We start from the raw sequence: 22,535 nt of genomic DNA on the forward strand, positions 1-22,535 counted from the left end.
TCTTATAACGACTCAAACAGGGAAAAAGAGGTCTGAAGACAACACTGGTTCAGGTTAACTAAACAATGAGTTTCATGTATTTGTTTGCGCGCTGGGTGCATGCAAGAGATAACCAACACGTCCTACTGAGGTCTGAGTTTCTGAAAACTCCCCTCGATTTATCGAATCCGTCGTCAACATCCACATCGATGGCATCCGATCGTTTTGCAACGCCGGTCTGCTCCGCGTCCTCCCGAGTGTCTGAGTGGCGTCCATTTCCCAAATTGAATTACGTCTCCCTTCCCTCCACCTCAGTGAGCTCATGTGACCAGTCAACAGGTCCCCTTCGTGGGTTTCCTTGCTCTTCTATCTGAAGGCGGCGAGGCCAGACAACACGCCCGGCCCGGAGGCTTTTTTGGAATCTAATCCCTCCCCGATCTGTGTCGGCAGAGGACCGAGCGGACCACATCAAAACACCCGATCCCTCTGACGCAGCGCAGACGCCGTCCTCGCGCTGTGAGGGGAAAACCTCCGCATGCTATCGGAGGGCAACATGAGCCATTTGTACTGGTTTGAATCATCCGCAAGGGTCTGGAAATCTGGATCAGAAGAGGCAGCGAGCCTTCTCCTCCGTCTGTGTGTTCTCAGTCAGCAAACCGCCCGAAAATTGCGCGAAAATTGAACCGAACGACAGTTTTTTGACTGAAACTCCTTCCTAACAGACCGAGACTTTGTTTTATTGTGATGTTTGTCTCAGATTCTGATTCTTTAGGTCCTAATCTTTACAAAAAGGTGTCTTATTGACGCTCCAGGAGGCTTTTTTGGGGAATCTGGCTCATATCATGCTGGATGTTCATAGTTACCATCAAAATATCTTTTTAAAGTGATTTTTTTTTTTTTGCAGATATACATTTTTTTCCCAAGACTTTGCTGAACAAATATGGAACGAAAAAACACAACAAAAAAATTAGGACCAAAAAAATAAAAACTTTTTTTTTAAGTCGACAAAAAAAGGCAACGAAAAAAAAAAAGTCGATAATTTATTTTTTGTTATTATTGTCCTATTTTTATATTTATTTTGTTTATCCTATTTTTTTGGTCCTAATTTTAAATAAAAAAAATTGTCCTAATTTAAAAAAAAAAAATTGTCCTAATTTTTTTTAATTTTATTTTTTTGGTCCCAATTGTCCTAATTTTTTTTGGTGTGTGGCGGAGGTGAGCTTCCACACTTACAGGTGGTTGACGTTGCCAAGTTATCTTTTGGTAAATAACAAGAGCACTTACTTGCAAAACAGTGCTTGCAATGTTAAATTAAAAGAATACGTGAAACAAAATTAGACTATTATGTGACACTTTTTTTTGGTCCTAATTATTATTATTATTATTATTTATTTTTTTTGTTCGGTTCTATTTTTTTTTTTGTGTGGCGGGAATAGGCTTCCATAGAGAACAAATACATACAATAAACACAGGCGCAGGGAGAAAGACATGAGGACAGTTTTCAGCTGCAGAGGCGTCACGAGCCGTGTTTTAAACTCCTTGCAGCTCTTTGTCTTTGTCTTTAGGACATGAGAAACGTTCACAACATGAGCTCGTTCTCCCTTCGGAAAAACATGCTTCATCCACGAGAAATAACTGCTCTGAAAACCCCCAAATGTTTAAAAAAAGAAAGCCCTGAGTCGCCTGAAGGGTTGTGCTCTTTACGGGTTTTGCTGTTGCTGTTCCCTGGCGTCCTGCAGACGTTGCAGCTCCACATTTTCCCACTGAACTCAGACCACATTTGGCCTCCGCCAGTGGATGCTCCTCCTGCAGATAGTTGGGATTCCTTCTGCCGGGACGTCCTGAGCCTCAGGCGGCGGTCACCTCCTCCCCAGTTAGCAGCCACTGTGGGGGGGAGGTCTCCAGGTTTCTGAGGCCGACGCTCCCTCATGGTCGTGCAATCCAGAGCTACACACTCCTAAAGGAGGTAGATTAGTCCAGAGGTCCAGAGAGCTCCGCTAGCGTCTTCTCCGACTTGTTATCCGTCAAACTAAACAGAGAACGGCTGATTTAACCCCTTCAGCGTGAGAGGAGCGTCGACACGCCGAGCCTCACGGACAGAAACACAACGAGTTCTGTCTCTGCGTGTTGTTGTTGATTCAAACTTCTGCTTTCAGAGATGCTGTCCAGCGACCAGCAGGAGCGTAGATATTTATAAAAGCGTGTGAGGTGAATGTGTAGATGATTTCATTCAATATATAAAAACATTTGATTATTTTTGTGGCTACATTTGAAAAAAAAAATGCTTGGCCAATGTGATGTTATGCTTTTATTTTGGATTTTGAATGACATTTTAAAAAAAAGCAAGGAAATGTTGACTTTAACTTGCTTTTTCCATTAAAGTGACACTTTTTATTGATGTTATAGTGGCTGAGAAATGACAACATGGCCGTAACAACCATCTGATCCTCCTCCCCTCAGGGCCGCCCTGCAGAGAGCGGCGCCCGGCTTGAGGGCCGTCGACGGCCAGCAGACGGACTGTCCTCCTCCTCCTCCTCTTCCTCTTCCCGGCGGCTTCCTCGCCGTCTGCCGCGCTCAGCTGCAGCAGACTCTGGATTTGCAGCGGCGGCACCGCAGGGAGCTCAGGTGAGAGACGACCCGCCGGCTCGAACGCAACGAAGCATCCGTCCAAGAAAGCGGTCGGATGATGTTTCAGGTCATATTTTACCGCATGAAATGTCCAAGAGGAGGAAAACGCTCAAGTGATTTGGCTTCAAGCTGCCCAAAAAGTAAAGAATGTCACAGGTAGCATGCAATATTTCCCTTTTTTAGGTTTTATTTTATTAACTCTACAACAAATTACCTAAAATAATCCCCAAAAAACCCAAAATAATCAAAAGATTAGGTGAGTTTATTCATCAGCGCTCCTCTACTGACCTGACTGAGAATGAAGTGACTCAAAGCTGCGTTTCATGTGTGAACTGAACTATTTGTTTTGTCACGTTTTATGTTGTTTCTATTGGCAAAAGTGGACTTTTGTCTTTTTTTTTGTTCGTTTTTTTTCTGATGAAGTCAAATCATTCACAAACAGAATATAAACAGTAATTCTGATCTAAATGAAGAGATAAACTAAAGAGACTTTAGTCTAATTATTAAAATGTATTTCTCATGTTTCTCTGCAGCGATGATGCCAAACTTGTTGGCATGTTTTTATCCTGATATAACAAACTTTTAAAAGACAAATGGAATCAAATTTCAAATATAGTTTGGATCAGGAAACCGGACCCGGTGATACACGCCGCCGCCGCCGCCCCGTTCACGGGAGGTCGTGTTGCTCGTTTCATCTCGTCAGACGGCCGTCAGGAATGTCCGCCGCCGTCCTCTTTGTTATGTCTGACGCGCCCCAAAGACAACGGCCGTCTGTTTTCACAAGTCCTCCGGTGTCGCTCGGCCTCTCGACGCCGCCGCGCGCGAGACGGGACCACCGGCACAAAATTACACGCCGCAGAAGATGAAACGCGGGGTCACGCCGAGGACTCGTGTGGCTCGGGGGCGAAGGGGGTGACGGTAGCGTGGCGCCCCTCGCTGTGCGCCCTCGACCCCTCCAGCCCCTCGGCCCCTGGACAAAGAGCCATTCTGCGGCTTCTGCAAAGGACCAACACGGCCGTTTGACCTCCGGCCTGACCTTGTGTCTGACGGCGTTGTGAGAGGAGAGACGCACGCCGGCCCGCCGGTGACCGCGAGGTGGTTCACCAGGGGTACGGTTTCACAACACGCCACCACGGGGGGCTGAGGCCTCTGTTCCTCACAGGATGACCCCCATTTCACACCTACAATGGAGTTTTTTATCAGCTAAAATATACTTTTCCTAACACGAAGGGGTTTGCGAAAGATATTTGTGGGAGAGAAATCTTTTTGGTGCCAGAATAAATGTCTTTCTGTTTCTTACGGCTTTTTAAATGCTCCGTATTCTCCGTCATTCTGCTCTTTGCTACCAAACAAAATCTTCAGTGTTCGCAGCACAGATATTTGGTCTGAAGACACATGAAAGGCTCGTGTGGGGAGAAGATCGACTGTCAAAAAGCAGACGAATCGAGCGAGCGGGCGACGGACGATCCTGCGTATTTAGTTTTGCTTCTAGCATCCGAAGCGGTTTGCTTCACACGCCGCCACTTCAAGTCACCTGGTGGAGCTGGCGTCAAGAGGAGACACTTTAAATGACTCTCAGGTGACGCAGGCCTCGTCTTGACACTCGCTGGTCTGCAGTTTCAGGAGCTTTGGCTCGACCGGAGTCCCCGAATGCCCCGAAATATAATTCAGAATAACAAATTTAGATGATTTCCATGTGTCCAAAACATCTTATATTGCAGCTTTTAGGTCTTCATTCCTGTTGAATCAGTGGTCTAGATGTTGATGGTGACCCTGCAGTGAACCAGCAGGTACGGGGTGAGAGGGTGAGGGGGGGCGAGGGGGGGTCAGCGGGGTCACAATCCTCTCGGACCCCCCGGCCGCCCTCGCTCTGGTCCCACCGAGAGCGAAGAGCCGGCTCTTTGTGGACATGAAGCTGCACTACCTGAGGCTACTGGCCTCCAGACCGGCCGGGCTCTGAAGCCCTCTGCCCCCCTGAAGACATGGGGGGGAGGGAGAGGGGGGGGGGGGGGAGGGGGGAGGGAGGGGAGGGGGGAGCCGAGCTTCAGCTAATAGATTAATTAAGTTTCCATTGAGGTGGCTTTGTAGTCCGTTTATCCCTCAATGAAAGAGACATTATATGGTATTAGGACACACACACACACACACACACACACAGTTAATTCACCTCAGATGAACTGGTCCAAACTTGATTATTTTACGAACGTCATGTGTGTTTAATGATTCAAATAATATATTATTTTAATAATATACGTGTGTGTGTTATTTTTAGAAATAAATCATCTTAATAAATTATTTTTGGGAGTGTGGTAGGCATTAAAATATACAACTTGCAGATTTTTTTTTTTTTTTTTTTTTTTGTGATGATTTTCTGGGAAAATGTTTCGTTTCCAAGACTCTTTTCGGTTTGTGGATTTAATCCGTGCAGAATCCACCTGGTCCAGGTTTTAATGAAGCCGTTTCCCCGGATCCAACGATCCACATCTCTGAGATAATTACTGATATTATTCCTCAAATTACTGATATTATTACTGAAATGAATCAAAGTAACCAGAGAGCAACGCAAATGAGGTTGAAATCGAATTAAAAACTAACACGGACGTCCTTTTAAACTGGAAAACTGCTGCTCCCAATATATATACATACATATATAAATATATATATCTACTGTCATGTTGTCTGCAGCGGCGCCTCGTCGTCTCTGGACGCCGTGACCATCCCGCTCCGCCACCACAACGAGCTCCTGCAGCTGGCGATGGACCACAGATTCGCCCACGAGCACGGAGACGCCGCCGCGGGCCGGACGGCGCCTGGAGACACGGACGCCGACAACGACCAGCGCCCAGAAACGGAGAGAGAGGGTCCAGCCGGCGCCGCCGCCGGTGTTCACGCCTCTGAGACGGAGAGGAAAACCACTTCCTCCAACCATGAAGAGGCGCCCGAGTCCAGCCGTCAACTCCTGGACCTTCAACAGTAAGTAAGCTCTGAGTGAAGAGCCTGGAAAAGTCCTGTGAATGTGTTATATTCATGTGTTCACGACGTTCATTTAGTTTAAATAATGAATCTGCTTTTAAAAGACAGGCTCAAAATATCAGCAGCATACATACAGGCATCTATATAAATGTTTATTCTTTGAATCAAACTATTGTCTCTCATTCATTTGAGTCATTTAAGGTTTACTGTATGCTTTGAATCCTCATTGTTAGTTTAGATACTACATTTTATCACTTTTTACTGTTTACACACACATTTAACACAATGTTTGCTCATGAACATTTGGTTTAAAGTCATGGAAAATTGATTAAAAGTTATAAAAATTTGGTTTAAAGCCATGAAAATTTAGCTAAAGGTCATGGAAATTTGTTTTAACTTCATGAGAATGTGTTTTAAAGTCATTTAAACAGAACCTTTTGGGTTCAACAGTAGAGCATTTTCAAAGAGAAAGCTTTGGTTCATGCTCTTTTTGACTGATGGACAGGATCGTAGTCCTCTTCCTGTGACAGGATCGTAGTCCTCTTCCTGTGACAGGATCGTAGTCCTCTTCCTGTGACAGGATCCTAGTCCTCTTCCTCTGACAGGATCGTAGTCCTCTTCCTGTGACAGGATCCTAGTCCTCTTCCTCTGACAGGATCGTAGTCCTCTTCCTGTGACAGGATCCTAGTCCTCTTCCTCTGACAGGATCGTAGTCCTCTTCCTGTGACAGGACCGTAGTCCTCTTCCTGTGACAGGATCGTAGTCCTCTTCCTGTGACAGGATCGTAGTCCTCTTCCTGTGACAGGATCCTAGTCCTCTTCCTCTGACAGGATCGTAGTCCTCTTCCTCTGACAGGATCGTAGTCCTCTTCCTGTGACAGGATCGTAGTCCTCTTCCTGTGACAGGATCGTAGTCCTCTTCCTGTGACAGGACCGTAGTCCTCTTCCTGTGACAGGATCGTAGTCCTCTTCCTGTGACAGGATCGTAGTCCTCTTCCTGTGACAGGATCGTAGTCCTCTTCCTGTGACAGGATCGTAGTCCTCTTCCTCTGACAGGATCGTAGTCCTCTTCCTGTGACAGGATCGTAGTCCTCTTCCTGTGACAGGATCGTAGTCCTCTTCCTGTGACAGGACCGTAGTCCTCTTCCTCTGACAGGATCGTAGTCCTCTTCCTGTGACAGGACCGTAGTCCTCTTCCTGTGACAGGACCGTAGTCCTCTACCTGTGACAGGATCGTAGTCCTCTACCTGTGACAGGATCGTAGTCCTCTACCTGTGACAGGATCGTAGTCCCCTTCCTGTGACAGGATCGTAGTCCTCTTCCTGTGACAGGATCGTAGTCCTCTTCCTGTGACAGGATCGTAGTCCTCTTCCTGTGACAGGATCCTAGTCCTCTTCCTGTGACAGGATCGTGGTCCTCTTCCTGTGACAGGACCGTAGTCCTCTTCCTCTTCCGTCTTCCTCATCAGACCTCGTCGGTGAGTTCGTCTCGACGCGCCAGCTGGAAACGAAAAGCCTCCAAAATTCTTCCGTGCTCCAAAAGCGAAACGCCGTCCAGTTTATTTTTCTTTCTGATAAATAATGCTCTTTATACAGCAGCTCGGCGTTTTTATGAGTTTCTGCCGCGAGGCATTTGTCATCATCGGTGTGATTCACGGCCGCGAGGCGTCGAACGTCTTATTCATTTTAACACGCAGCTTCATCATTAACGCCCCGAGGAGGACGATACGTCTTCCATGTGAGGGCCGGGATCTGGATCCCTCCCGAGTCCTGCTCTCCAGATGTGGGCTCAGGAATAAATTCACCAAGGTGCTATGACATCATGTATATCCCTCAATGTGTGTGTGTGTGTGTGTGTGTGTGTGTGTGTCCTTCAGAACAGCAGCAGCAGTCGTGATTCAGCAGCTGTGGAGGAAATATAGACAGAAATGCGAGAACGTCAGCGGCCTTTCTGCGGCCGACAAGAGGGGAGGAGGAGATGGAGAAGATGGAGGAGGAAGAGGAGGAGGAGGAAGAAGAGGAGGAGGACGAGGAGGAGGAAGAGGAGATGGAGGAAAGCCAGAGTCCAGACCTTCCCACGTTAACGGGGGCGTGGTTACTCCGGATTATGCAGCAACTGTCATCCAGGTAAAACTGTTCCTTTACTCACCTTTTCTTTTTGCTCTGATAAAAGAGGAACTATTACAGTTTTTTAAGGTTTTTTTTTACAACATTCACAAGCATTTTCATTCTCATTTGGCCATTTTTTTGTGTCCTCCTCCCGAAACCTTTCCCCTCCGATAAGATTTTGAAAAGGAAGCGTTACTCTACACGTCCTTCCTTACGCGTAGCGGGCAGCCATCTTGGAAAATAGAGGCCGGAGACTGAAACCCAGACTGGTTTCAGAGGTACAAAGTACATTTTCTCTCTCTGGAGACGATGGTTCTTTTAAATTCTTTACTTTTCAGTTCAGTCAACCATTATGTGTCAGATGTGACGTCTATGGATGCATTGAAAGTCTCAGGAAATCTGTTTTAGAGCAACTAACAGTGTAGAAGGTTTAAGATCATTCATTAGAAGAGAGCAAGAAACCCGCAAACAGTCTGCTCTCGTTGAGATAATCAGTTTGATTCTGTTTTTTCTGCTGGTTTAGAGCCAAAACACAAAGATGTTCAATTCAAACGGAGGAAAAAATGGCAAATACTCACATTAAAGAAGCAGAAATCTGCAAATATGGTTCAAATTTAACTGAATGAAGTAAAGAAAAAAGACAAATACACAAATAAACTGCTGGTTCACGTCGGTGCGTCTGAAAACTTCCAGCGCCGAGCATCCCGTCATCAGAGGCCGTGCAGGCTCATGCTGCTGATCGTGTGTGTGTGTGTGTGTGTGTGTGTGTGTGTGTGTGTGTGTGTGTGTGTGTGTGTGTGTGTGTGTGTGTGTGTGTGTGTGTGTGTGTAAGCTGCTGTTCTGGAAAATAAAATAGAAAAAAAAGCACGCTGCTCAACACACGATCCTCCTCTCAACACAGAAAGTGTTTGATGAGTCTTTTAGGGCTCTCTAAGGAAGGAGGAAGAGGAGGAGGAGGACTGTGTGTGTGTGTGTGTGTGTTTTCTGGGTGGAGGGGGGGAAGAAGAGTGATTAATCAGATTCCAGAGAAGTGCGGTAGTTCGAGTTCTCTGATTCCTGCTCGGCCCGACTTGGGGTGAAGTGTGCCCCCCGCGGCCCTCTGGGAATTGTGAGGATTTAGAGGCTGGAAGCTCCATTTGTCTCCGAGCCGAGGAGTCACGCAGAGTTCAGACAGCAGAGCGCCGCAATTAAAGAGAGAGGTTAACATGTTTTATCTCTCTAATGGGATAACGCACAATATTTACGTTTGCCTCGTGATTCATGGAGTTATTTCCTTTCTTTTCTTTCTTTCTTCTCGCCATTTCTTCTTTCCTTCGTTCCTCCAGGCGGTTTGGAGGCGCTTCGCTCTGAGGAGGAGGAGGAGGCTCGCGTCTGCAGAGGAGGAGGACGCCGGCGAGGAGGAAGACGCCGGCGAGGAGGAAGACGCCGGCGAGGAGGAAGACGCCGGCGAGGTGGAAGACGCCGGCGAGGAGGAAGACGCCGGCGAGGAGGAAGACGCCGGCGAGGCCTTCGAGTTTGAGGAGGTGGACGAGGACGAGTTCGTCTACGATGAGGTACACAACGCGGGTTCCTCGCCCATCGGACGCCAAAAACAAATCTATGAACGCATGCGTTCTTCTCCAACATTGTCTCCGTGCACACACACACAATCCTGCACACATCTGCAAAAACACACACACACACAAAACCTGCACGTGTGCTGAAAAAAAAAAGACATAAAAACACACGTAAATCTACAGCCATGCAAGTTTGGGCAAACACACATAATAGTGCACTTACTTGCACACACACACATCATTTAAACTCGTTCTTGACACTGAAGACCTCCCGTCAATAGAATATGTACATTATTGTGTTTTTGCGTCACCGGTTGCGAACCACACGTATACTACTCATTGCAACATGGACTCTTAATATATAACATTATATTTTGTTTTCTCCGCGCTGAAGAAACGCTGGACACTGATGTTCCCTGAGGACTTCCCTCCCAGACGCCACCTCGCATCAGAGCCTCTGAAGGTGAGCGAACGGGACATTAATGCTCCTAACCTGAAGTTTTGGGAACCCCCCCCCCCCGTGTGTGATGTCAGTGGAAGAGTTATTTCCTTGTCTCGCTCTCCCTGATTGAAGATGTCGTTCCTCACGCTGGCGGACCGCCGTCCTCTTCCTCCTTCGCTTTCCTCCCCGTTGGATCTTTTCTTCGGAGCGTGCTCGGCGCCGTGCGTCACGGTGGCCGGCCTCGGCGGCAGCTGACGGGGCGCAGCTGCCGCCGAGGCCGGTTTCAGTGTGTCGACACTGACGTACACATCAAAAGCTGGGAGCAAGAGGGGGGGGGGGGGTCTGCAGAGATATGAAGCTGTTAGCTCTACTTGCATGCTGGCAAACCGTCAGCCAAACACCTCAAATAAATATGAGTGGACAATATTGTAGCCACTATGTTTAATTTTAATAATAATAATACTCAGAGCTGTACGTCGTCCACTTTTCCATCGAGAGCTCCAGCGTTACGGCCTTCTGCAAGTGAGGATTCACTTCTCACGCTGGCAGACGTCAACGTTATCTTAAAGACTCTTGTAAAAAAACTGACTTTAAATGAAGTGATAAGAGCTGTGAGTGATGGCCGACACTGATCCATCGTTGTGACTCCTCCTCCCAGTGCATCCTCCCGCCGCCGCCCGTATGGAGGCCGAGGCAGGCCTGGCTGCCCCGAGGACAGGTGGACCCAGCTGGACGGACCGGTTCCCCAGAGACCCCCGACAGGTAGACCCCGCCCTCGGCCTGAAGTCGCTCCAGCTGCAGTCAACTGTTGTTTGAGTCTCTGAGAGAAACTCAAAGTTTAGCTGATGAAGACGCTGACGGTGCTGGTGAGGGATCCGTACTGTAGTTTCTCTTTTAGTGGACTGAATATCTACCTGGATCACAACCCCAAAGCAAAGACTCCTCAGTACACCTGTGCAAAGGAACAGGAAGTAGTATTTGTTCCAACGTCATGAATAACACAATATTAACCAGACAAAGCAACACACAAAACCAGCGACGCTGCAGTTATGTTGAAACCAGATTTAAATTGATTTCCTGACGATGTCTTAATCTCAAAGTCGAGGAAGAATCCTTAAACGGCTGAAGTTAAAGGACGCAAAGTCATCAAATCCCACCCTTAAGGGACGGTTCCTGCTCGCCTGCGTCTCTTCAGGATGCATGTGTGCATCCTCCACGCTCCCAAAACTACCACCATCCTTTACGATTCCTGTCCCTCGGTTTGAAAACAAGCAAAGCGCCCGCACACGTTTAGTTATTTCACATCAGCAGCACGCCGCAGAGCAACGGCAGAGAGCAGCGGCGCCACCGAGGAAGCACCCTCGACTTTAAATGTCCACGTTTCCACCGCAGGAGGCCGATGTACTCGCTCGAAATACAAGAAGAAGCCGCCGTAGAAACATGACGTGTGGTCACGTGATGAATAAATATGAATTTCTGCCTCTCCAGGACTTTTAACGACGCCAGAAGCAACTCTCCCGCTCGGCCGGCGGCGCCCGGCGGCTTCTCTCAGAGATCGGAAAAGATTCTGGAGGAATGGTCGGTCCTCGTGTCGTCTGTGAGCGAGCGTGTCTTGTTGTTTTGTTTTAAGTTTGTTCTAGTTTGTTTCGTCGTCTCTCTCTAAAGGGGCTTCAGCGACAGCCACACCGCTGAGCTGATGCTCAGGAGGGCGCAGAAGATGAACCCGGCGACGCAGAAGAAACGCAGCAGGGGTGAGAAAACCATCAGGAAATACACACAATGCACTCGGCGAAGGTTTAGCGGAAGAACATCAGGTCAAATGTTTGCTAAAAAAGCTGTTTTTAGAGGCTGCAGGTCTATTTCCAGGTGTTTCTATTGTTCTTTCCACCCCATTTATACAAATGAGGGCAAGCTGAAGGACAATTCAGGTTTAAACGAATCATCTTCGTACATTATACGACATGAAATATGTAGAATATGAATATTATGAGGGCTGGTAGGAAGCTTCCTTTGCCCTGAACTAATGAGCCTTCTGGTCTCCTCATCCTGAACATCTTAACACAAAATATTTCAGTGTGGAAGGAACCGCTGTTGGGACATCAATCCATATTCTAGAGGAGGAAGAGGAGGAGGAGGAAGGGGGGTTTGGATCGTGCCTCTTCTCATTCTCGTCTCCGAACCTTTCCACGCCTGCACACGCTTAGCGAGCCGTAACGGACAGCCGGAGCCTCTCGTTTGGAGGCTTTTACTTCAGAGCCTGCAAGTAAAGAAGCCAGGAAAAAAAAAAAACAACCCTCGCCACGACTTTCCGTTTCCGACTCCCTCGCAGCGGTGGGAGTGGAAGGTGACCTCACCTCCAGGCTCAGGAACGGTAGCCAGCGCCGCGATTATCGTGCCCTTTGATCACGGTTGCACAATTGCATGAGTCCAATGGAGGGCGGGGGGGAGAAAGCGGGGGGGGGGGGCTGTCATCTCGCTGCACAGACTCACAGGACCGTCTGCACTAACTGCTCGTGGCGTCGGCCTCAGTGGAACCAGAGCTGCAGAGAACGTCCCAGACTGTTCGGTCCTGGTGCTCTGCTCCTGGTTTGAGGCCCAGCGTGTCCTTCTTTGACCTTCTCTCTCTCTCTCTCTCTCTCTCTCTCTCTCTCTCTCTCTCTCTCTCTCTCTCTCTCTCTCTCTCTCTCTCTCTCTCTCTCTCTCTCTGCTAGATCCCTCGTTCCGTCCCGCCTTCAGAAGATGCAGTTATCCGGCGGCGGCGGGAAACAGGAGCGATGCGAGCGGTAAGATCTGAGAGCTTCTCCACACTCGCTCACCCGGCAGACACACCAGTTATAAATAAATAAGATGTTACTGTCATACGCACAGATAACGGTTATTTTATACCATGAAAAGCTTATTTTGCTTTAAACTTAAGGTAAAAAAAGGCACAAAATATTAAATATATAACAGTATTGCTATGATACAATATGATAATAGTATTGTTATGCTATGATAAATATGATAACAGTATTGCTCATTGTATCTTTATACACTGAGCGTTGCTACATTGTTGCAATGTGTTGGAAAGTTCGTTCATAATAAAGCGTTAATGTACAAAAACATCTGATTTCAATACGCTGGCCTCAGAGCCTCGAGTCGTCTCACCTCGCTGCTCGTTGCCAGAAACACTTCAGTTGCAACAACCTCCAACTCTGGTTTGAGGGTTTCAAAAGGAGACTGAGCAACAAGTAAGACAGCAACTGATGCAACTTTTTGTTGTTGTTCACAAGTTCACCGTCATGAATGCACCAAATGCACCACAGACCGAAGCTTTGAACCCGAGGCCGGAGACTCAATTTGGATCAATTACAACTTTATTATTGTCATAGTTTTGTCTTGTATTGTTTCTATCAGGACAATAACAGACTCACTAATGTTGTGGCAACCCGGTGACATCACTGCACTGACGCAGCGATCAGCGGTGAAACATCACACATTTGGTTTCCATCATAAAGTGAATTATTTCCAAAAAAATATGACCCAGGTCGTATGAAACTGGAATTTTCTTTTTGAGAAAGCGTTCAAATGTATTGTGACGGATGTTAGCTTGATAGTCCGAGACGAGGCAAACTTCTGCCTCCCGCCTCGCCCCGAGGTGGAGAGATGGCCGGACTTAAAAGAGAGGGAAGGAAAGGATGGAGGAGAGGAGGGAGTCGGCTTTTATCACTCCTGTCTCCATCTTCCCGCCGCCCCTCAGGGCTCAAGGCCTCACGCTCGTCATCCGGCGACGGCGCTCCGAGTCCCAGCGCGGCCTGAAAACACCTCGATTGTTGGGCTGCTTGTGGATAAACTTTGGGGGTGTTTTCCGTTCCACTTGATCTCTGTTGGGCGGATCGCTTCAGTCATCAGTTTGCAGAAAAGATGGAGCCAAACCTCCTCTTCCTCCTCCTCCTCCTCCTCCGGCGGCGGCGGCCAGCGGATCGACGACACTCCAGACAAACATCTTTAGCATTTTGGCAGCGCTCCCGCTAATATACCTTCATGTACTGAGTTCTGAGCGCGCCGGTGTCCTTAAGTGTTTGTGGACCGCAGGTGTGTGTGTGTGTGTGTGTGTGTGTGTGTGTGTGTGTGTGTGTGTGTGTGTGTGTGTGTGTGTGTGTGTGTGTGTGTGTGAGAGACGTGAAGTCAGAGCTCGATGCAGCCTCCGATCAGCTCGAGGACTTCGTGTCGTGGCCGTATTTCCAGTTCGGTTCCTTTTCCCACAGCCGTATCCTTCCTGATCTCTGACCGGCGGCCATGTCAGCCGATGTCAATAAAGGAACCGGGGTCACTTGTTAGGCCGCTTGACGCTGAACGCTGAACGCTCCTCGTTCCTCTGTCCGTTCTTGTTTTATTCAACCGAGAAGAATCCCGTAAAAAAAAAAACACGTAACTCAAATCCGGCTCCTGCTGCATTTTTTTACAAGGTGACCATGAGGAGGAGGAGGAGGCGGGGCTTCCTCTCTTGCTCCTGGTCCTGACCTGTAGGAGCCCCCCCCTCCTCATCCTCATCCTCATCCTCCTCCTCCGGATCCATCCCCACTGCCCGGGGTCGAGCCGGCCCGGCGCTCCCCGACAGAGGCTAACGTTTCAGGCTCTCTCAGAGTCGAGCCGTCCTTCTGGAGGTGATTAGCCCCCGAAAACCCATGACAGATTCTTTCCAAGATACCCGACGCGCCGTGTTTATTTTATCCGGGCTCTTTGTGTGGATGTGCTGGACATGAGTAACCCACTTGAAATGGGTATCGGCTTACAGGGAGAGAGGGAGAGAGAGAGGGAGAGGGAGAGGGAGAGAGGGAGAGAGAGAGAGAGAGAGAGAGAGAGAGAAAGTGGAGCAGAGCCACCAAATTATTTTGTTTTTTGGAGACGAGAAAACATGCAGGAATACACCACCCTCTTTTCTTTTAGTGTCATCAAGTGTCTCGTTGCTGCAGATGTCGACGATGTTGTACGCCTAACACTCACCCCCTCGGGCTCACACACACACACACACACACACACACACACACACACACACACACACACACACACACACACTTCCAGCCTCCATCCAAAACTGCGATTCGAACTCCACCAAACATCCGTCCGCATGTCAGAGGGACATATATATATATATATATATATATATATATATATATATATATATATATATATATATATATATATATATATATATTATATATACCCCCCCCCTCCCCCTCCCTTCCTCCTGAGCACTTAACTCGATTTCACACTTCAGATCCTCTACAAAGTCCGGCTGAAACGGGATCGTCTTGTTTACCTTCCACCGTCCAAAATAACTTAATGTCAGGCTTGTTTACCGCCGTTCATGTGCATTCAATTTCAGCCTCGAAAACGACTCTGTGTGTGTGTGTGTGTGTGTGTGTGTGTGTGTGTGTGTGTGTGTGTGTGTGTGTGTGTGTGTGTGTGTGTTTGAGATGCACTGGCACACACTCGAGGAGGGAACATGCGGAGCCAACTTCCAGTTGGCCCGGCGGTCGGAGAGACTCCCTCTCTGGAAACGAGGGCTCACAATGGATGCAATGTAAAGCAATGCAAGGGTTAGCGTGTAGCGTAGGGTTAGCGTGTCGCGTAGGGTTAGCGTGTAGCCAAGGGTTAGCATGTAGCGTAGCTGTTTCTCCTGCTCTTCAAGGCGGATTGAGTACAAGTTCACGAGCGAGTAGCGAGACGAGCCACGCTCTCTGATGATAAAATGACGACTTCAACGCGTCACAACTTGGTTATAATTTGTGTTTTTTATGCTCGTCGTTTAAATAAAGTAAAACTTTAGCGACACAGGCTGAAGTCCAGGCCTCAGTAGGATCTCATTGGACTGCTTAGCAGGTTGCTTTTGACCTCATAGAACATAGAGAGCATCGGGAAAGCAGCGAGATGGAGATGCAGCGCTGGTACGTACGGCATCGTCTCGTCACGCGATCCTTTACAGGCTTTGACGTCACGTTGTTTTGCCGCGTCGTCGCATCGTTACAGGTTGTTTTTGAGCACCTTAAGGAGACCTTAAGACCTGTGAACCTCTCTTGGAGAGCGACGCTGCAGTTCTGCCGATTTCCAGTGCAAACAAAAGTAGTTTTGGGCAATCTGAACTTTCTTTTTTTGGGGGGGAGCTGACCAGGATGCTCACCGACTCCTTCATGCCTCCACTTCACACGTTCTCCTCCTTCCTTCCTCCTCTCTCCTCCCTCCTCTCTCCTCAGCAAGGGACGAGATGGCCTAATGGGCTTAAGAGCTTCTCTTAACAGGCGTGACTCCTCCAGCCCCCCCCCCATGTCCTGGAGGAGTACTGGAGGGGGGGATCAGGACCCTGGAGGGTGGACGGGGTCATCAGGGGCTTTTCATGGAGAGTTCAGAGGGGGAAGAGGAGAGAGGAGCCTCCTTGCTCCTGGACTGCAACTTAAATGTGATTTTTTAAATGTATTTTATGTGCACGACTGCATTCCACCACATAATGAGTGCAGAACCCGTGTTTGGACTCCTGTACTCTGGTATATGAGCAGGTTTCTGTGAAGAAACCTTCCCTCCATAATTCTCAGGTTTTTTTTCCTCCACTGTCACCTCGTGTGTTTCACTTCCGAGACTTTATTTTTTACAGCTTAAAAGCAAGTGAGTTGCTTAAATAAATGCATCATTAGTTCCAGCATCGGCCTGTCAGCAATCATCATCAGTTCACACACACACACACACACACACACACACACACACACACACACCCGTCCAGCAGCATTACTGTCAGCGCAACACTAATGTTTACTTTGAATTACGATCTTTATTATGGGATTTATCGGCCGGCGCTCGTAAATCAGCGAACGTCTTCTCCAACAAAAAGGAGGAGGAGGAGGAGAAGGAGGAGGAAGAGGAGGAGGAGAAGGAGGAGGAAGAGGAGGAGGAGGTAGAGGAGATCAAGAAGAAGGAGGAGGAGGAGGAAAACAAGAACAAGCAGGAGAAGGAGAAGAACAAGGAGGAGGAGGAGGAAAACAAGAAGGAGGAGGAGGAAGAAGGAGGAGGAGGAGATCAAAAAGAAGAAGTAGAAGGAGGAAGAGATGAGGAGGAGGAGGAGATCAAGAAGGAGGAGGAGATCAAAAAGAAGAAGGAGGAGGAGGAAGAGATGGATGAGGAGGAGGAGAGGGAGGAAGAGATCAAGAAGGAGGAGGAGGAAGAAGAAGATGGAGGACATCAAGGTGGAGGAGATCAAGAAGGAGGAGAATGAAATGAATGAAAAGTACTTTATTAATCTCCAAGGAGATTTTTTTTTAAAGGAGGAGGAGATCAAGAAGAAAAAGGAGGCGGAGGATGAAGAAGAAGATGATGGAGGAGATCAAGAAGAAGGAGGAGGAGCAGGAGGAAGAAGAAGAAGATCACCTCCTGTTGCATCCTGTTGCATCCTACTATAATAGGATAATAACCCTGAGTCCTCCATAACAAACACACCGCCTTGAGCCTCCAACATGGCCGCCGGGCGCCGTGGCCGCTGCTCCCTCCTGCGCTGCCGGCTGCCATTACAGTGACACATGTCAGACGTGAGCTGTTTGTTAGCAGAGCGCGTTAACACAAATGCTTCAGAACGTCCAGCCCGCCGCTCCTTTCCAATCACGTCACCGCAGCTTCAGCGCCGCTCCTCTCCACCGGCGACGTCACCGGCCGCGTTTCTTTCCTGAGGAATTAAAGTGAATCTCTCGTGACGTTTGTCATCGGTCCGCCGGGTGCAGGTGGCGAGGCCGAGCGGAGGAGGGCGGAGAGGCCGAGGACCCGCGCTGCTCGTCCTGACAGCGACCCGGAGAGGTGAGGAGCTTCATGTGAACGTCCTGTGAATGTGTTATGTTCATGTGTTCATGACGTTCATTTAGTTTAAATAATGAACCTGCTTTTAATAGAAAGAGGCTCAAAATATCAGCAGCATACATACAGGCATCTATATAAATGTTTATTCTTTGAATCAAACTATTGTCTCTCATTCATTTGAGTCATTTAAGGTTTACTGTATGCTTTGAATCCTCATTGTTAGTTTAAATACTACATTTTATCACTTTTTACTGTTCACACACACATTTCACACAATGTTTGCTCATGAACATTTGGTTTAAAGTCATGAAAATGTGGTTTAAAGTCATAAAATTTGGTTGAAAGTCATATAAATTTTATTAAAAGTCATTAAAATTGAGTTAAAAGTCATGAAAATGTGGTTAAAAGTCATATAAATTTCATTAAGTCATTAAAATGTTAAAAGTCATAAGAATTGGTTTAAAAGTCATGAAGATTTGAGTGACAGTGAGGCAGCGAGCGCGTCAGGATTATCAGGATTATCAGGATTAAGCTGCACGTCGTCTGTGTTCGCTGCATCGAAGTGAAGAAGGAGAAACTGATGAAATCGTCTGTGTGTTTTCTTTCTTCACCTCAGCCGACGTTTCCTACCAGAGATCAGCTCGGACGTCCTGAGCGGAGGCCGAGTGCAGCTGGTGGTGCGTTCATGTGCAGGAGGGGGGTCATGTGACCTTATGCAGTATCTACACTCATCAGTCATGTAGTCTGGTCCCATCAGCCCATGCAGCAGTAGCGGCGGGGGGGGTTTAGCCCTCGGTGTCGCTCTGGAGCAGCTTCCCCCCGACGCCGTGAGCGGCGCTGGCTTTGAGGTCGGGGGGGAAGTGCAGCTTGAGTTATGATCACTGGCACGAGGAGCTCCACCTCCTCCCGTTTCCTGCACCCTTTCCGCGGCTCGTTGGCGCTCACTTGTGTGTTTCTTGTGTGTTTCTTGTGTGTTTCTTGTGTGTTTCTTGTGTGTGTTTCAGGCCGACCCGGCGTTCGCGCGGCGCGGCGTTGGATCGGCCGGCAGAGAGCACGAGCGTCCTCGCAGAAACTCTCACGGACCCTCGAGTGAGTCCCGTGAAATGTCTGAAAACACAAGACTCAGTTATCCTCCTAACGAGATTATTTCTGTCAACCGGCCCAAAGCTTCACTTCATGCGCTTCACTCCTCCAGCTTCAGCTTTCACTCAAAACGTTGCAGATTTAACATGTTTTCAAACCTGCGAAACATGCATTCATTCACTTCATGCGTGATTTATACGTAACATACGCTTATGTAACATAACCAGTACGTCTTGTGCACATTTTAAACCCTCATTCATGAGCTGAACTGACTTTTTTTAGCAGTTTCGTGCTCAAACTGAAGGAATCATTGAGCTGCAGAGATGAATCAATAAGTCGTCAACTATTAAACTAATTGCCGACTATTTTAATAATCTAAATTCGCTTATTTCTGGTTCCTTGACTCCTCCGTGACGTAAGATGAACTTCTTTAAGTGTCAAACAATTTGTTTTAACTGTTATCTGACATTTTATAGATCGAACAACTCATCGATTATTCAAGGAAATAATTATCCGATCGTTAGTCGCAGCTCGACGATGCGATTGGACGCCGATTTCTGTGTGTGTGTGTGTGTGTGTGAGTGTGTGTGTGTGTGTGTACCTTTACATCCAGCATATGTGTGTGTACAGATGTTTCTATGTTTGCACACATGAGTCTCAGGTCGCTCAGACCCGAGCGAGCCGAGCCGAGCCGGGGATCAAGGCTGCTGCTTACTCAGCCTGCACTGAGTCCACCGGGCTGGAGGGGAGGGGGGGCGGGGGGGGGGGGGGGGGGAGGAGGAGGAGGAGGAGGAGGAGGAGGAGGAGGAGGGCCACAAGGTCGGGCCGGGGACAGAGTGCCGTGAATTCCTCCTCGGACCGGACGCGGGGCGGAAAGAGAAAGGAGTGAGAGTCGTTCCTCTCGGTGAAGACTGGCTCTGGTGTCTCTGGAGTGACAAAGAGGCTCCAGCAGCCCCAGAGAGCAGCGGCCCTGTCCTCCGGTAACGAAGCCAAATTGGACTCCGGTGATGATTTGGGGATGATTTCCACGAGGTGCAGCAGAGAGAGAGCGTCTCTTTGTCCACACCGACGAAAACAACCACTTACCAGAGCCGCGCAGGGCCAATTCACATGAAAAGAGCTTCATCTTATGCTCAAAAAAAGCCAATTATGTATTTCATAAACTTGGAAAGCGCATCTAACGTCACAGGAAACCAGCTAAAAACTCTTTTTTTTTTTTTTTTTTAAAGCCAAAGAGAGGAACTAACTGGGAATTAGCAACACGTGCGTCAAAAGTTCACGCGCTCCAGTTTTAAATTTGCAAACAAATAATCAGACAAAAAGTCTTTTAATAAACTACCAAAAGAAAAAGAAAGAAAATTTACGCCAGTTCCTTCTGTTTGAAAATACATTTGTTCCTGATGAACTTCTGCAGCCATTTTACTTTGTTTGACATCACTTACACACTGAAATTGAGTTATTTATTTATATATATATATATATATTTATATATATATATATATATATATATATTTATATATATATATATATATATATATATATATATATATTTATATTTATATATATATATATATATATATATATATATATATATATAGAGGAGAGGAGACGAGGCGAGGCGCGGTGGCTTGTGAGTGGATATTCTGTACAGCTGTGCAGATATTCAGTACCTGTGATGCACACACACACACACACACACACACACACACACACACACACACACACGGCTCCCTGTGTGGCGGCGTCCTGCGCCTGAACACGTGGAAAGCATCACGCCCGGTAGAAGCGCCGCCTTTGTACTGTGTGTTTGAAAAAGCTTTGTACTGATCCCCAGGTGGGCTGGAAGGGGGCCCCCGAGACGACACACACACACACACACACACACACACACACACACACACTCGCGGCGCTCCTCACCTGCTCGGACTAAAGTCTTTTTTCACATGGAGATTAAAAGTCAACCAAAGTCATGGTTTTGATTCTTTTAAGGTTTGTTGATAGCTTGTTAGCTTTGAGCAACAACGTCTGTGTCGTTTGTTTGCTTGAAATCAATAAAAAAACATGAAATATGTCGCACAAAATCAAACTTCCATGACAGGCGACATGACGACGCCCAACGTTTTCACCTTTTTAAGCGTAGAATCTCAAAATGTCTTTTTCAACCGCCGTTAGTTTCTGACGTCTTCCTCCTCCTACGAACACTTTTACGTCATCGACCACAACTTCCACGTATGGAAGGACTCTAAAAATGGCCGCCGTGAAGAGCGAAGAACCGCCAGCGAAGGTCTCAAACTGCCGTTTTGAAACTCTCGTGACGGATTCATCGCCCGAGTCACTGGTGAGGTTTTGACCCACTTTTCCCTTCCTCTCCGTCTGCAGGCGGCGAGGCTCCTCCCCCTCGGCGCGGCGGCTCCGCTCCGTCCAAGAGGGAACGCATCTCGCACCGAGACAACGCCGTCCAGCTGAGCGGCGGCTGGGGAGGCGGCAAGAAGAGGGACAAAAAGTAAAAACACACACTCCTGTCGGAGCTGCCGGACAGCTGCGGCACTAAAACACAGGATGTGGTTCAAGGGGACGGCGTGGACGCTCTCGTCCTGGTATTTCACACAAGGTCTCACCTTTTCTTTCTTTATTTGTGTTTGTGATGCTACTTCATCGCCGGCAGCTGTTCTTCTTTCTTTCTTTTTTTTTTTTACGCCGCTAAACCCGAGCTCCCTGTCCCGAGAGCTGATGAAGAGCAACAGGGACCGAGGACCAGCCCAAACATCTCCAGGCGGCTCCATCGCCGCGGTTTCGGCTCGAGTGTCACTCGCACGGCGGCGGCCGGCGAGCAAGGCACGCGGAACCAAACCTGCACGCCTCGGACGCACACGTGGCGGCAGGAAATGACAGCCAGCCGGCGCTCGGTCCCTTTTTTTTATTTGCGCCGCACCGTGCGAGCGATACGGCGGCTTCATGGCGAGGACGGGTTCGGCCGTGATGGACAGACACAATTGAGGAAAACAAATAGTTTGCCGATTGATTAAAATACCACTGATGCAGAAAATGTGTTTGTTTGGCGTGTGTGCACGAGCGTTTCTCCGTCTTCATGACTCAAACATTTCCTCTGAGGCCGAGTGAAGGTCAGGAGTCACCCGGGACCTTCTGATCCTCCTGGATCCATGTTGCTCTTTGGATGCCCAGCTGTCGTTTCTCTGGATTATCTGGACGTGAAGCTACAGCTTGTAGCCGTGGGAAGAGCGTCGCTCTCTTAAAGGTACAGCGCAGAGATTAAAGGGCAACTCCCCCTCGTTCTGCGGCCAAATTGCTCCTCCAGAATTACGATATTTGCAACCAGAAAAGACGAGCGACGTGAAAGCGTCCGCTTCTTCTCGTCTAGTCGTTCACTTCCTCTCCCGCTGCAGAGAAGATGTTGTTTGTTCGTGTTTCTTAAAGCCGTCGTCCAGCAGGCTTCATCACGCGTGTTCACTTTTTGGGGTTTTGGGTAAAAATGAGATGAAACTCAAGAGATCCACAATCCACTGCTGGTGAAGGAGCTGCACCGCACGCCCACATGGGAGGAAGAGTCTCTCTCTCTCTCTCTCTCTCTCTCTATGAATGAATGAATGAATGAAGTCAACGGACGCCTTTTAACAAGAAGATCTCTGGAATAAAACAGGCCGCTAAACGTGACGAGCTGTAGTGTAAAGTTTAGAAGAAGGAACCGTTTGTTGAAGGTTCTCTCAGGCACCTTTACAGGTTCTCTGAAGAACTATTCAAGGACATGGTTCTTCAAGGAAAAGGTTCTTCAAAGAGCCATAAACAACGCCTTAAAGAACCGTTTGTTGAAGGTTCTTTGAGGCACATTTTGAAGAACTATTTAGGGAAATGGTTATTTGAAGAACCCTGGTTTGAAAGGTTCTTCGAGGAACCATAAATAGTGCTCTAAAGAACTATTTGTTGAAGGTTC

At 47.9% G+C, this 22,535-nt stretch overlaps 1 protein-coding gene across 4 annotated transcripts in view; it reads left to right on the forward strand.

Moving 5' to 3' along the window:
• Window positions 1-22,194, forward strand: part of lrriq1 (leucine-rich repeats and IQ motif containing 1) — a 32,622-nt gene extending 10,428 nt beyond the window's left edge. For 3 of the 4 annotated variants that reach the window (XM_068602758.1, XM_068602762.1, XM_068602759.1), the window contains 13 exons: window positions 2,440-2,604; window positions 5,293-5,580; window positions 7,456-7,705; window positions 9,013-9,240; window positions 9,638-9,706; window positions 10,344-10,447; window positions 11,174-11,263; window positions 11,351-11,436; window positions 12,397-12,468; window positions 17,431-17,503; window positions 18,120-18,180; window positions 18,508-18,592; window positions 20,966-22,194. In XM_068602758.1, coding sequence (XP_068458859.1) covers window positions 2,440-2,604; window positions 5,293-5,580; window positions 7,456-7,705; window positions 9,013-9,240; window positions 9,638-9,706; window positions 10,344-10,447; window positions 11,174-11,263; window positions 11,351-11,436; window positions 12,397-12,468; window positions 17,431-17,503; window positions 18,120-18,180; window positions 18,508-18,592; window positions 20,966-21,093 — 1,699 coding nt within the window. In that variant the 3' untranslated portion in view covers window positions 21,094-22,194. The remainder of the gene's footprint in view (window positions 1-2,439; window positions 2,605-5,292; window positions 5,581-7,455; window positions 7,706-9,012; window positions 9,241-9,637; window positions 9,707-10,343; window positions 10,448-11,173; window positions 11,264-11,350; window positions 11,437-12,396; window positions 12,469-17,430; window positions 17,504-18,119; window positions 18,181-18,507; window positions 18,593-20,965) is intronic. The other variant, XM_068602761.1, reaches the window with a different exon arrangement.
• The last annotated feature ends 341 nt before the right edge of the window (window positions 22,195-22,535 follow it).

This window comes from Clinocottus analis, unplaced genomic scaffold, assembly GCF_023055335.1.
Source record: "Clinocottus analis isolate CAN_PGR_092001 unplaced genomic scaffold, fCliAna1.0.p SCAF_6, whole genome shotgun sequence".
NCBI lineage: Eukaryota > Metazoa > Chordata > Actinopteri > Perciformes > Cottidae > Clinocottus > Clinocottus analis.